At 38.6% G+C, this 16,415-nt stretch overlaps 1 protein-coding gene across 5 annotated transcripts in view; it reads right to left on the bottom strand.

The window, feature by feature from the left end:
* Positions 1-6,500: 6,500 nt before the first annotated feature.
* The window catches only part of DEPTOR (DEP domain containing MTOR interacting protein), an 80,664-nt gene continuing 70,749 nt past the window's right edge, over positions 6,501-16,415 (bottom strand). For 2 of the 5 annotated variants that reach the window (XM_072924963.1, XM_072924964.1), the window contains one exon: positions 6,501-7,000. In XM_072924963.1, coding sequence (XP_072781064.1) covers positions 6,764-7,000 — 237 coding nt within the window. In that variant the 3' untranslated portion in view covers positions 6,501-6,763. Of the gene's footprint in view, positions 7,001-7,369; positions 14,672-16,415 lie in introns of those variants that run through there. The other 3 variants (XM_072924965.1, XM_030266615.4, XM_072924966.1) reach the window with 2 other exon arrangements.

Genomic DNA, 16,415 nt, shown 5'->3' with positions numbered 1-16,415 from the left:
TTTCACTGGATTAAGCTTCAGTGCAGATTGATTTGCAGCCCATCAATGGTATAACTCAACACAGTGAGGGAAGGATCCCCCATATTTTACTGAATAAGCATAAGAGTTACAGATTCTGGCTGTCTGCGCAAGAAATAATTTTCTTTGGAATGAAATCCTGGCTGAAATGTGTATTTAAACCAGTCAGAGCTGGAAGCAAGACGGTGGTGGTCTCTAAATAAATACCATAAGTTATGAATGCAAGGGAACAAGAAAGAATTCCTTTCCAACTAACATGTATCTTAAGCTATTACCTAAAATAAACAGAGCTTCTTGTCTTTCTCCTCCTGAGCATCTGCACTGAGTTCCTACACTAAACACCCTTGAACACTGTAATTATGCACTTCTGGTCTGCCTCACTCTACTTGAAACATTTTTCTAGTACAAGTTTTACATGAGGAACAAGATTTATTAAATGTTGTATGCATGATTATCTGGTTTTGCATTTTGTGGATTACTGAAAAACTGAATTTTCAGTTTTTCCAATTTGCAATTTTAAGAAAAGTATCTGTTCATTTGACTCTAAAAATAATTATAGTTGTCTCCTAGAATATCACAGAGCATTTTTTATGTGACTGAATAAACACACAAACCAAACTCACCTTTAAGATAGTATTTTATATTTCTCAAATTTTTTTATTCATTAAACTGATTTGTTTGTACAGTTTTCAACAGCCTGGTTCTCTTTGCTTTTGTTTTAAGGGGTTTGAAGTGGATGATGAGAATCAGATGTGGGTACTTTTTTCCCCTACTAATTTTTAAGCATTACAGTTGGAATTTTCAGGAATAGACTTTAAGCATATGTTAAACATATAAAGTTATCTTTCCATGAATAAAATATTGAATTGACCTTAGTGGAAACCTTATGAAAGAGAAATGGTCCTGAGATATGTCTTTGCCAAAGAAAAAAAAAAAATTTGTAACATTTTTTCATAAAAAATTCTTAGCCTGTATTTTAGCTGTATTTAATTTTATATGAAAATGTGAACAGAGAAAAACCAAGAGATATTTTAATGTTTTTATTTGCTGCTAACAGCTCAATAAAATCACCCCTACTTAAACACTCACTGAAGAAATTCAGTATGCCTACCATATTTATATTTCAGGAGTATTTAACTTTTTATTTATGTTTTATTTTATTTGTGCTTTATTTTTCCATTTAATACTAATACTAAAAATCAGTATACTGGAAATCTCATTTTATTAGGTATGAGAAGAATTTACAACAGTTTGAAATAGTTTTCTTTTTTTTAGCTGTGAAGCAATAACAGAGGGGGGCAGTCTTGGATAAACATCTCTTCTGTGTATTCACAAACCCCTGTCTTTTGTGCTTCTGCAGATCCAAATTCAAGTACTGTGTTAGAACACAACTCTTTGATCTATGTGAAGAGTCAAGAAATTATCAGTTGTACAGACCTGGATTACTCCCCTTCTATGCAGAAAGGTTCCACTGAGGCAAGCACAACCCACTGGAGCTCCTCGTGGAGGAAATCTGCTGCCATGGGATGGGCTGCGGCGCTGCTCAGGGTGATGGCTGAGGTCAGAGGTGGTACTTGCACTGCAAGAGTTCCTGTGCCTGTGGTCTTTGAGCTCTCCCTGAGACTCAGATAATTTGGTTTACCAAGAATTGCTGTGATAAAGAGGAGGCTGATTTTTTTCTGCTCTGCATCTATTGCAGAATCAGCTCTGTGTTGGGCATGCACCCAGGAAGTGCATACACTTCCCACTGAACATGATTAAGCACCTAAAATAAAGTCAAAAATAATAGGAAATTACATGGGAGGAAAGTAAGTATATACTCTAGCATTAAACAAAGAGACAGCAGAAACTGTGCCTCAAAGTGATCTGACAATTTAAAGAATTATAGGGTATTGTGACAAAGACTGAGAAAGTGGAAAAAAGGAGAGGCAATAATCTACAATCACAAAAAGCAGATACCATCTCAAAAGCTTTTGGTTTAGCCTTTTTTTTCCCTTAACTCTCAACACTTAGAGACTGTATTTTATGCTGTTGTAAAAACTTTTTTGAGTATATGCTTCTTGCCCTGAACATTACCTCAATCCATGTTCTCCACAAAATAGGTAAAAATAAGATATTTGGCAACACTCCATCATGACTCTATAAGTATTTGTTTATTAAACTGTAGTGAATGACTTCTCATCTCAGGCTTCTTGATCAAGTACTATAATCCCCATATCATCACTTTTTTGCTGTTTCATTTTCATTATCACTGTTTGGACCTTTAATTTTGTAATCTTTCATTTATTGCTAGCATCTTACATAAATGGTAGTTTAAATGTTCTTGTAATATTGGCACTGGCCACAGTAATATTCTTTGTCTTACAGTGCACAGAAAAAAGTTTATCTGTGGCCTGTTTAACACAGTGTTTGAGGTCAGACATGTCATAAAATAATAATAAAAATAATGTCTTGTTTCTTACACAGTGTTTCTTACACCATAACCTTCAGAGATAATGGTGGTGTAGAAAATGTTCTTCACTGTCTTATACAATCAGAATTCTCTGTCCTGAGGTATGCAGTCTTGGAAGAACAGTCAAAACACCTACTTTAGGCCACTGGACATTTCACAATGTTGGGGTTTTTTAGAAATAAAAATAGCAGTTAATCATAAATCTATTATTATTATTATTTTCCAGAAAATGGAAATTAGTTACTCGTGTTTGACCCATCAGCCAATTTGTCCCTTCAAACAGCAAGGTTTAACCCAACAAATTAGTCATTAAAATCTAAAAACTCTGAATGCTTTTGCACTGGGAAGTGAGTGTGTGAGTCCTTGCAGTAACAGACTCTGTGTTCACATTGCTTTTGCATATGCTGGCTTGCTGGAGCTAATATTAGCCTGTGTAAGAGACTGAGTACACAGGAAACTAGACAGCAATTCAACTACATCAAGATGCACCACAATCCTCTTTCATCCTGATCATTTTTTCCCAAACCAGCCAAAGGAGTAACTTACTTTCCTGTCTCCCATGTAGCAGAGGTCATCTCCAGGGAGGAATCAGATTGTTATTTGATGGATATTAACCTTTGGAGGGCTCCCCCTATTATCTTCCCTGTGCTCTATCAGTGTTTAGGCTGCCAGCCTGGAAGGTCTGGGAAGCTGAACAGGAGAATGTGGATTTGGACAATGAGACCTCCTCGGTAAAATAATTATGCACTGGACCTAAAATATGCAAACTGTAGGAGTCTACAATAGGGATTTGAATCTGTGCACTGATAAAAGCAGCTTGGTTAGGATTTGACTGTGTTCCATTACAATGAAGAGCAAAACTCACTGTAAAAGGGGAGGATAGGATCAGCTTATTTCAAAGCAAGCTATAATCACCGTTAAAATTCTGTAATCTTCGTGTGCAGCTCACACCCAGAAGCTCTCCTTGAGCAGTTCTCCTCCAGGTGATGCAGAACCATCCCAGTGTCTGTCCTTTAGATGCTTCTGTTCTGTGTCAGAGAAAGGAACAGGCAGTAATGGGGCATTTTTGAGTGCATAAAGATTTCCTAAAATCATGTTTCTGCCCTTCTCTACAATCTGATTTTCATTTTCTTTGCATTATATCTGCTGATATTTTAAAAACTTGGGTATTTATTGCCTGCACACTAATGAAAAACTAAATAACTGGAAAGAAGTGAAGAACAGCTTTGTTTCTCCAGCTTTTTTTCACCAGTGTTGTATATTCTTATGATGTTATCTTTTTGTAAAAACTTCCACATGGCCATTTGCCATGTCCAGAAAGTATAATTATTAGACAAGTTCAGATACGTATATTCTGTTAATATTCCAGACTTTTCATCATAAAACTTAGAGCATGAGAAGGTTCCTCAGCAGAGGAACACAGTAAGAATGCAGTGCTGTGGCTTGTTTGTGTTCACAGGATTAGAGAGAGCTCAGTGTGCCACATTAGAGTGGCCTATTAAAAAAAGCCTGAATGACACCCAGTGCTTTAGTGATGCTGAATCACTACCCTGAATATCAGTGGAGCAGGTTAATTCTTTACGGGCACAAGGAGCATCCAGTCTCTTTTTTTTTTTTTTTTTTTTTTTTTGAAGATGTTAGAGAATCATCATAGTCAAATTTTAAACCAAGGTTGCATTTGGTGGTCAAGTGCAGTGCAAATTTAAAAAATAACTTCCTAAATATGAGCTGTCTTATCTTTCTGCTGTTAAAGTCAGCCTGCCAGTAAGAAGTCAGACTGTGATTTTTCTTCTAATCTTATAGTCAGGCAGCATTTTTGTACACTTAATGGAATTAATTCTGATTTTCCAGTAGGTAAATAAAAACAGAAGGTCCCTATAAATATTTACAATCACAATTGTCATTTGCCTAACTACATCCTTGAAGAATTTTCAACACCATTTGTTAAACTAGTATTTTTTTTTTTTTCATTTGCTTAATGAGTGTTTAAGATTTATAGGACTTTCATTATTGTCAGTAACAAAATCAGAATTATTAATGGAGGTAAAATGAAACATCTGAACTCTTCATAATTCTCCCTATATTTGCAAGAATGAAAACCACATTTTCCAGCTGTCGTATTTACTTACAAATTCCCACTTATGTTATTGTACTGAAAATACTGTGTGAACCAATACTTGTCTGGCTATGTTTTTCCTGTGGAAAGCCTCTGGGCCTGCCTTTAGCACCAGGCAGGAATGTGATGGACAAATCCTGAGCTGCACACGCTGCCGAGTGCTCTCTACTCGGCCCAGCTGCTGCAGCCCTCAGCCTGTTTTGGTGGCCTTGCCCGGTGAGCGCGGCTTTGGTCACACACGGGACACACGGCCTCCGCTTGGCAGGCTCAGCCAGAAGGGCTGGGGCTGGGGCTGGGGCTGGGGCTGGGGCTGGGGCTGAGGCTGGGGCTGGGGCTGGGGCTGGGGGTGGCACTGGGGCTGGGGCTGGCACTGGGGCTGGGGCTGGGGGTGGCACTGGGGCTGGGGCTGGCACTGGGGCTGGGGCTGGCACTGGAGCTGGCACTGGGGCTGGGGCTGGCACTGGAGCTGGCACTGGGGCTGGCACTGGGGCTGGGGCTGGAGCTGGCACTGGGGCTGGTACTGGGGCTGGCACTGGGGCTGGCACTGGGGCTGGGGCTGGGGCTGGCACCGGGGCTGGCACTGGGGCTGGGGCTGGGGCTGGGGGTGGCACTGGGGCTGGGGCTGGCACTGGGGCTGGGGCTGGGGGTGGCACTGGGGCTGGGGCTGGCACTGGGGCTGGCAATGGGGCTGGGCACTGTGCCTGGGGCTGGGGCTGGGGCTGGGGCTGGTGCTTGCACTGCTGCTGCCGCTGGGGCTGGCACTGGCACTGGGGCTGGCACTGGGGCTGGGTCCAGCACTGGGGCTGGTTCTTGCGCTGGTGCTGGCACAGGGGCTGTCTTTGGGCACAGCCTCTCCCCAGGACAGCCTGCGAGGAAGAGGAGCCTGGAGAGCAGCTGGACGGGCACTGTGGAGCTGAGGAGGTTGTAGGTTGGCCGCACATGGCCGGTAACTGGAACACTGGGGACAAGAGTCTGCCCAAACTGAAATACCAAGATACAAATAACACATGTATGGCTACAGAAGATTCAAAGTACACAAAAGGAAATAGTTTTCTACAGCTATGGAGCCTGTGGGGTGCAATCAATATGGGACACTGCTGTCTTTGCAGCAGTGTGTGCCTTATTTGCTCACTGGACGGTGTCCTGCATGCTGCACACTCACCAGGGTTTTATGAGACTGAGTTCCAGCTCTGCTCCTCTGCAGGCTTCCTTGACAGGCTCAGATACTCAGGACATGAATTTTACATTGTATACATTGGATCTAGGAGCTGTGTGAGTTAACAGGAGTTTTTAACTGATATTTTTTTTTATGTCAGTACCTCAGTTCTCTATAAATTTCACTTAGATTTCCTCATGTGTGTTTGGATGCTACCTGTACCCCCTTGTGCTATGGGGTGAGCAGAAGCTCCTCTTGTAGCAAAGGCTGAGATGTCAGACACTGGGATGTGACTGACTGTGGTGTAAGGGACATAGCAGAGAGAGAAATAATTGAAGTGTAGGGTAGTACATAAATACCTCAAGGAGCTACAATACCTGCCATATTGTAAGCAGTGCAATAAAACTCAGCTTTATGTGGAAACACTCAGCTGCTGCTGCATCTGTTCTCATCTGCTGGGTCTGCAGTAGCTGCTACTCCTTCTTATGATCCCATGTCTCTAATGGCTGTGACTCCTTGGGTGAAATTAGTACTTTTCAGGACAATTAAAAACAGTAACACCCAAAAAGCAGAAGTATCTGTTGAAACATGCAGGAAGTAATTATACATGATCATTTGTATACACAGATTACAGTTTAAGTGACAAATGGCTCTGGTCCCTTTGACTGCCAATAGACAATTCAGAAGCAAAGGCACTGTTGGGTGAGAGGCTACTTTGTATTTTGACTAAAAGCATGAGGAAAAGAAAAGGAGACACATTTCTTGACATATTTAATAACACCACATCAGCACAGTCAGTCGTGCACGATACAAGTGTGCAGCAGCTTCTCTGAGAATTGGCTGGATAGCCAGGATGTTCTTTTCCATCAACAGTGCTAATTGAATATACAGCTGGGTAACTCCAAAAAAACTACCAGAGGTGAGGCAATTGAATCAGCAGATGTTAAGTGGTGATTATTAGGGATGTCATTCAGTTGTTCACACATAGGTGTCTAAAGCATTTTGAAGTATCTTACAATATTCAAGATGTCCTCTGGGACTTAATCTCCAGATGCGATTTCGAGGGGTCACAGACTTCCCTGAAGCTGCTCTCTGCTACAGAATATCTCAAATACCCTAAAAGCATCTTCAATGTCACTTGACATTTATGTGTATGCAACAGAACCAAGCCCCTCGTTTCTGAGCTCCAATTCCAATTAGGTAAGTAGAAGTAGATGCCATCACTCTGCTGTGATGTTTCTTCAGAATATCTGCAGCGCTGGGAAAAGAGCACTGCATTAACGTGTGCTGCACATTAAGACAGCATTGTCTGTTTTCTGAGAAAGAAGCAGTAAAAAGCAAGAGTTAAGGTAAATGGTTTTTTGCCTTTATCTTTCAAATTAAAATTTCTGAACTAGAAGAGATTTTTTTCTTTCTCTAACTATAGTAGATATGGTCATGGAGATTCATATTTAAATGGAATGCTGAATATTATAAGGAATGTGAATCAATAACCCCCAGAAAATAATTTCTTAGGAGAAAGAACAATGATACAATCATGTACAGTGAGAAATGAAACAAAAATGTAACACACAATGACACATATTTCATCACGAAAATCAAACATTAAGAGGGCAACTCAGCACTCTTTTGTAAATGCATCTTTTAAGCATTTAATAAACAATTTGCCTGATGGAGTGTAATAAAAAATGAAATATTGAATATTTTAATATTCAACAAGATCTTGTTTATTCTGGCAAAACAAACTAAACACACACACTTCCCAGCTGCAGTAACAAACAAAGGGTGCATAGCATTATCTTCAGAAAGCACTTGAGCTGAAAATGCTTATAAAACAAAACAGACATTAAGAAAATGTAACATTAAGATCTTAAATACTTTCCTGTTTCTTCCTTTCCAACTTAAGCCATAAAAGCTACAATTTTTAAATGAGTTTTAAGAAAATCTTATCATGGTTCTAGAAATATTTTGCAGGCAAAGCAAGGCTGTTAGGGCACTTCGAAATTAAATGGGTTCTTGATCCTGCAAACTACTAAGTACTTCTGAGTGTAATCACAATATTTCCCAGGCTTTGCTCAACATCACACTTAATTAAACTTTTGCTAATAAACCTGAAGCATTCAATTTAGCCCCATACCTCCACTGACAAAACAGTTGTTCACTCAAGCCTGCATGTGTATTTATTTTTAGTTGATACATGCGGTGTTTGCATTCTACTTTATAAATAGAAGATATGAAAAAAAGTTTAAATTACTTCATAATGTAAATGGAACATATTTAGTTAATGGATATGTTTTCTTTGGGTAGTTTGTTATATTTGAAAGGCAGGTATTTCCTAACCAAATATATCTTTACTATATTCTTATGTACTGCATTTTAGGATTGGATGTTAATAAATGTAAAAATTGATTACTACTTTGTCCTTATTGACAAGGCATGGTTAAGAACATAAATTGTAAATTTAGCCATAAAAGTACAATACTTTTTCTCTTTGTGATGTTTATTAAGAAACTTAATAGGACATTATGGGACTGTCTCATCCCTGGCAGTGCTCAAGGCTGGGTTCAATGAGGCTCTGAGCAACCTGGTAGAGTGGAAGGTGTCCCTGCCCATGGCAGGAGAATGAAACTACATGATCTTTAAGGTCCCTTCCAACCCAAACCATTCTATCATTCTATGGCAGAACCTTTCCATGCTACATCCTTTCACTGCACCTGTCTGATAGATTCCCTTCTGTGGTCTACATTCATTTTGCTTATACTTTAAAATCATCAATGAGAATTTTAAAATGAGCTAATTTGTCTTCATTTTTCTTCTTTTTTTTTAATAATGATTTGAACATATTATGTATTTTCCAGGATTGATCTACTAATAGGCATCACATTCCAGGTTTTGCTAGGGTTTTAATGAAATTTTCATTATATTTTCCCAGAAGAGGTTTGCCCTGAAAAGGGCAGGTAAGAACGTGTATTTCCTGAGTCAGGCTTGAGTACAAACTGAAAAGTATTTCTGTTCATCACACATTCCACTGCAAACATAAGGGGATGAAATGCAGCACTTCTTTATCAGATAGATGGAGAAATTAATTGTTTTTTTGTAATAAGAGAAACTCTAAAACCTGAAGTGGAAAATAAAAGGTAATTACAAAAATCTGCAGTAATTTACAGCTAGCAGTGAAGAGAAGAGTTTGTGTGCCTCCAAGCCCAGCTATGGTTGGGAGCGGCGCTCCAGCTGGTACAGGAGGGAGGGAAGTCATGGGTAGCTCACCCAGAGGCCCAAAGGAAACACCACTCTGTGGAGGTCTCCTCTTTTGTCTCCATAACCTGAGAAAGTCCATGAAAGCCCTGGCCCATCTGTGTTAAGAGTCACACACAGGTTTTATAAGATTAGATGTGACATCATTTTATATGAAAATTAATTTTATTCCATCATTTATGGTAACATTTTCTTACTTTGTTCTCTTGCCTTGAAGCTTTGTTTATACATTAACTAACATTCAATTGTAAAGCAGCATCCAATTCCCCTGTTTCCCTGAAATATTAGGCTTGCTAAATAAGCACTGTTAATTTATGAAAAGCTAGCAATGGTGATCATGGTAAAGAGTCTCTCAAAAAGAGACTAATAAAAATACAAAGAAGTAGGACCATCAAGATATTCCATAAATTATTTTTGAGCTCAAATAAAGTAGGACCAACGTCAACTATGAAGCAAAATAAGCAGACTAGGAAAGAAAATTAAATATATCCATAAATCACTGGTAAAGGCAAAACAGTCTTGTGGGTGTGGGCTGTTCTGACCATTGTTCTCCAGCTTGGCCTGTTTGGGTGCATGCAGCAGCAGCAGCAGCAGGAGCTGCTGGATGGGAGCATTTCCCTGGAGAGGAGGAGTTCAGCTGCTCAGGCATGATGGAAATGACTATTGAAGTGCTCAGAATACCCCTAGCTGTCTATGCACTCTAGGGAGCAGTTTGTAGACATCTCTATGTAGAAGCACCTTAGGAACTGAAGCAAGAGGTTGCACATAAAACCAGATTTTCCTCTGCAAATCACCTGCAAATTCTGGAAAGAAATTGTGATTATTATTTGACAAGGCCATATAAAGCCAGTAGGAGACTGTTGTACTCCAAGTTCAAGGAGAGTTATAGTGACACAGGATGGGAAACCTATGGGCATATGGCAGCATCTTTGTAGAAGAGGCACCACAACAATTTGTGCTGCCTAAAGTTCAGTGTCTGCTTCAACCCCTGCTTTTAAAGCTAAGTATTGTAGTTTAAGTGTGTACTTATAAAACTTGAGTTTCAACAATACTGGAAATTCACAACTCCCATGGCCAATATGAGGGAGGAGAGCCATTTTCCTAGAGGGCATTCAGTTTGACAGTTATAACTACTCCCTTCTGAATATTATGGAATTTTCCTGAGGAATTGCAAGTACTAAGATTTTGTAGCTATACATTAAACACTGTCTTTACAGTATAAATTAACTGTATCATTGATTCCTGTGACATCCTTTGACATTCTTAAATTGTCTCTTGCATTAGTGGCTCCTTTTAAAAATTAAGCTATAAATATTTATTTATGTACAAGTTTGGAGAGAAATCTAATGGCTTAAAATCACTCAGCCTTTCTGGAACATAAATGATACTTTTATCTGCACTGTGAGTATACAAAGGGAATTAGTGAATTGGCAAGTACTATTTCTGTTTTTGTAAGTAACACATATAAGTGAAAAATAAAAGCCGCATCACTCACCAAAGACATTTAAAAAGGGTGATCTATGAAAACCTTTAATGACAATTTTATTGTAAAAGGTTAGTAGTTCACTTTATTTGAAGAGCGGTGTGGTTTAACTGTATTTATGTGATATTTCACGTGATATTTCACGTGATTTTTCACTTACACAAGTGGGCTAGTTCCAATTACACACTGGGAAGAAAATACTCATACTTGCAACACTTGATTTCTCAGTCTGTCTTGCATTAGACAAACACTTTTGCAAGACACATTGTTTCAGTTTCTCCTGTCTCTAAAATTAAAATAATATCAAAAAAATTAACATTAAAAATTAATATTTGATTCCCAGAATTATCTTAAATTAATTTATAATTTGATAAGAAAAAGGAAACCTCCATGCATTATAGCTATCAGCACAGAAGAAGAGTCAATTGCCTCCTCTTCCTAAACCTCAGGCTATTCTCATTTGTTTATGTCTATGTTAGTACATGAAGTCAGTGCAGAGACTGTCTCTGGTCTGAAGGCCAAGAGGCACCAAATTCAGATCTCATGTTATTCTCTGAACTACACTGGGGCAATTTTCTCGGAGATCCAGACCATGCTAAGGGAACAAGCTGACCATTAAACAGTAATTCTGGGACAGCATTTGACACATCCCTAGCACTCTAGTCATTAGTGAGGGTATGATCAGAAATTAGAGAAAAAAATTAAGAAAAACACTTTAAAAAACAGTCCTACTGCATGACCTTTTAATTCCAAACCTTGTCCTGAATGTAATCTCATAGAAGAAGGTACAGCAAGTCACACCCACTCATATTTCAGATGCTGCTATGACACAATGTCTTTTTAATTCTGAAAGTTTTATTTTCAGCTTCTATGCAGACATAAAATGAAGACAATTAACTACTGATACACCTGAAGTGGATTATTGCATCATTGTGTGAATAAAATGCCTTCCACGGGACTAATTATGGAACCAGTTGTGTTCAGTACCATACACACGGTATTTGATCTTGAAAAAGAAAATGAAAATAATTTATCTATAGGGAAATATAATGGAAAAAATATGATAACTATTGCAATGATTTAATGCTCCAATTAGCTTAACTGCTACTTGAATTTAATTAAATATTACATTGCTTGAAGATGTCCATAAATGATTTGCAAATGTACATGTACAGAGGAATTGCACTAATTTGAGTGATTAAGGCTTAAAGATTTATTAGAGGATCTTGTAAGATCTACAGTAACCAAAATGAGATCACAGAAGAGACTAAGTCTTACAAAAATGCCTGTCTTTTTAATGAAGCTATTACTGCTGATGCCAGGGTTCGTTTTTTTAATTTCTGGTTTCTTGCTACCTTCTACACTGTGATATTCATGCTATTCATTCAAGATATCTCTTGAAATAACTCACTTCTGTGAATAATCTTACATTTCCCCTGGCACTTTGCAGGAAGCAAGGTGCTCTGTTATATTTAAAATTCTGTGCCCTCTGAAGTGCATGAGAGTTTGGCACTGACTGCTGTGGGATGTCTCGGAGCATATGCAGCACTGTGTGCAGACAAACTGCAATTTAATTGGAAATAATACATTTCATAGCTTAATTGTTTACTTTTCACCCTTTCTTCCAAAATACAAAATTTCGTTGCAGACACAATTTGAATACCTTTGTCACACTGAAGAGGGAAAGAATTAATTAAATCCTGGATTGTCAATCAAGTTGAGAACACAATATGGAAATCTCTGTTAAACAGAAGGCAAGTAGCTGTGCTCAAATTGTGATAGAGACTAATGTATCTTGTGAATCAAGATGCCATCTCCAATCTGTAACATAATGAAATGCACATATTTCTCCCTGCCCCCATTCCCACTCTTTTTACTCCAGTCTGAAGTGCACTCTGTAATGCATTATTAAGCCAAATTCTGACCCAGTTTCTTAATTATCTGTAAGCTACAGAGAACTTCTAGCAGAATATTAACTAAGGCAAGAGATGTAATACAGATGAACCCAGGATGACATTAGAGAGAAACATCAGCAATTTGCTAAGAAAACCCTTCAACTGTAACATTTAACTTAGCCTAACATGCCGAATTTATATTTTAAAGGGGCTAAGCAACCAAAACAACCTAGGGGAAAAAAGAAAAGAAGGAAAAAAAAATTTAAAAAATTAGAAAATAAATTGAAATATTTGTAGAAGCATTCCTGGATTCACAAACTCAAAATACTTATAGCATACTGAAACATTTCTGGAACAACAAGATTGTTTCCAACTGTTCTGAGTGGATACCATGGACAGTTATTACAATCTAATATAATATTGTGTGCCCAGCTATTTATTTTGGATGACCTGTAAAATGTAACCCGATGTGGCGTATACGTATTTACCAAAATTTTGGGGAGTACAATTGGGATTCAGAACTGTCATAGATGGCAGTTTGAACAACCCTCCAAACACTCTGGTGCCTGGTTAGTATTGAGTAATCAGCTGCAGTTTTATACCTCCCTGCACTGCTGCATATTAGTGGAATATGAGAAGTTTTCTTGGTGAAAATACAACCACAGATATACAAAACCAGAAACAAAGAACTCAAGGACTTCTCAGGAATACATGAGTTGGAAGACTTGCTATACTTCTGAAGTAAAAGTGTTTGAGTGAATGAAAAACATACTGAAAGAGCAATTTTTTTTTTAGTGAGAACAATTTTTAATACAAAACATGTTTCAAAATTATTTGAGGGAAAATACTTTCCCCACCCCAGAATTGGATGATCTGTGGTATGTGCATATAGAAAGTCAAGCTTTAATTGTAAAATTTAGATAGCAGAGAAAGTCTGCAAAGTGTATATGCATTTTGTGGAACAGGATATATTCATTCAGTTCAAAGATCAAAGAAAACCCATGCAGTCCCCCTAACACTGAGTTGAAGAGTCATCAAACTGCAGAATACGGAATTTTTATATATGCTTTTAAAAAATATTTCTTTCATTAATTCATCAATGAAAAAATCCTACTGTTTGAAAAACAATAAGAGTCAGTTAAATACAATGTTTTCTTTGTAACAGTGTCAAATGCAGCTCATGAGGGAAGTTGGTTCTTTGCAAAACATCAGATGATTGGAAAGTGCTCATAAGCTTCATGTACGTTCAAGTACATTGCTTCAGTTTAACGTGTGCTTTTGCTACTGGAGAATCTGAATGTATCATTCCTTATGCTAACACTGTGAATTTCCCACTACAACCTGCCAAATATTCTTCTTCTGGGAATTAAGGTTCTTCTCTGAAGTGATCAATAGTAAGACTGAGGCATCTTTCCTTTACAGGTACGGAAAAAAACTCAAAATCAATATTTTATACTCAAGCACCTAATCCAGCACACAAGCATTGAAACCAAAAGACCAATTTTCAAAGGCAGTTTTTGTAAAAGACCACGTTTTTCCATTTTCTTTCTAGACTAACCCATGTAATCAGTAAGGCCCAAACATTCATACCAGACTATCCTCTACAGAGCACAGACACCTTTTCTCATGCATTTGCAGTTCATTTGTGTTTGACTGTAATCAAGCCAGGATTTAGTCAGCTGTCCCTCAGCCCAAGGAGAGAACAACTGCGACTGCACGTGCTCCAGGGACAAAGCTGGACACCAGGACCATGTTTATCAATGTCAGTATCTCATGGAAACCATCTGTGACACCCCAACCCCACAGTGCTTGGCTCTTTCACCTCCTGCAGTGCTTTGATCCAGCAGTGGACTGTGAGGAAATATGCACAGCCTCTTAGGCTGGAGCCCATTCTGCCCGATGCAGCCATGGCTGGACAGACCACCTAAAGGCCCTGGTCTTGTCTCTGTTGGGCACAGAGAAGTCCATGGTGAAAATAAGCTGGTAGCTATTGTTCACATCTTAGCATAATCACCAGTGCTATTATTAAAGGAAAGAGAGCCCCCTCCCCTAAAAGCAAAATCATCTGTTTAAACAGAGCAACATTCTGCTGCCTTGTGTCATGACACTCCACGGCTGTTGCTATTCGTCGCACAAAAATGTCCAGTAATAGGGACTTTGTGCCTTCTCAGGCCTCCATTTCTTCCATCACTTCCATCACAATTGTTCGAGGGCCGGTCAGGATGAGGTTGCTTACTGTCCTGTAATCCACATGGAGAACATTGAGGCCATTGACAGACACGACAAATTGGCAAACCTGAGGAGCAAGCAAGCAGCAAAATGAGTCATGCATTAGGGTTTATTTTGTTAGGTTAATTACACAGATGTACTATCAACTCCTGGGCAGACAAAAACCTCCAGAACTCTTCACATCATCTGATTTGGTACTCTTAAAAGCCCCCACATTTCTTAGAATTATTCTGACAAGTTAATTTTCTATAACATTTTTTTTGAAACATCACTTCAATTTTCAAATCGGTGGAATTCAACTTTCCAATCTTTGAACTTTTGAAGTTCATCAATCACTCATCAATATCAATCATTTTTTCTTACAGCAATGCTATTTTTTCTTGTATCAGTGATATTTTATGGTCTCGACGGTGCTTTGCAAACAATATGGCATCCAGCTAAGGGGTCCCCAGCACAGGAAGGACAACTGTTGGAGCAAGTCCAAAGGAGGCCACAAAAATGATCGAAGGATGCAGCACTTCTTCTATAAGGAACTAAGGCTAAGAGAATTAGACTTGTTCAGCCTGGAAAATATGAGATTTCTGGGTGACCTTATTGTGGCCTTCCAGTACCTAAAAGGAGCCTAGAAGGAAAACTGAGAGGGACTATTTCCACAAGAGCCTGGAGTAACAGGTCAAGGGAGAAAGGCTTTAAGCCGGAATAGAGTTGGTTTTGATTAGATATCAGGAAGAAATGCTTTACTATGAGGATGGTGAGTCACTGGCACAGGTTGCCCAGAGAAGCTGTGGATGCCCCATCCCTGGAACTGTTTAAGGCCAGGTTGGATGGAGCTTTGAGCAATCTGGCCTAGAGAAAGGTGTCCCTGCTGACAGCAGGGGGTGGGAACAAGATGGTCTTTAAGTTCCCTTCCAACCCAAACCATTCTATGATTCTATGAAGACAGCTTTGGCTATTGCAGTCTGTTATTTTAGTTTCTCTTAAACACTTAGAAATCATTTTAGTCAGCTCTTGGTAATCACAGTAAAAATATGCACCATGTTCCAGTCTCAGGGCAAGGTCTGGATGATGACTTCACTAGATTCAGTGCCAAAACCTCCAACGGTATAACATGAACCAAATGGATCCAAATTTTAAGAAATAATATCATGGAAGATGAAGTCAGTACTAGGATAGATTAAAATGTCACTGCTATGTGATAGGTTTTAATTTCCTTCATCAAGTACAGCTTATTAATTAATTTCAAATATGCTAGTATTTTGTCTGTAAAAGCCATAACAAATACAAACAATGGAGGTTTTGTATGATCATAGGACATTTTCAAGGCAAATATTCTTGCTAGAAATATGCTGACCAACACCACTGTATATCTTAAAACACTTACACAGAGAAAAAGTCACATCAACATTGTAAAAAACATTGTAAAAGAAAGATAATACTGATTCCTCAAAGACATTATGACTTCTCTGTATCTATTCATAACATTAGGTTTAGCAAAAAGATCAAAAAGTGTGTGTAGCGCCTAGATCTGTATTTTTAATGATAAAAATATGGAGCCTAAGTGAATAATTAATAATATTGTCCTGATGTTTCAATGGAAATAATACATTCACTAGAAGGCTATCTTACCTGTAAGTCAGCTTGAATCTATAAGAAAGAAGCTATGAAACAAGTATCACCAGAAATTTTCATGCTTTATTTTATATGAACACTGTGGATCAATTGTGGGGTCAATTTTATGAGGTTCAACAAGGCCAGGTCCTAGGTCCTGCACTTGAGGTACAATAACCCCGTGCAGTCCTACAGGCTGAGGA

This window comes from Taeniopygia guttata, chromosome 2, assembly GCF_048771995.1.
Source record: "Taeniopygia guttata chromosome 2, bTaeGut7.mat, whole genome shotgun sequence".
NCBI classification, from domain to species: Eukaryota; Metazoa; Chordata; class Aves; order Passeriformes; family Estrildidae; genus Taeniopygia; species Taeniopygia guttata.
The sequence above is the reverse complement of the archived record's forward strand: the minus strand, read 5'-3'. Positions and strand labels throughout refer to the sequence as shown.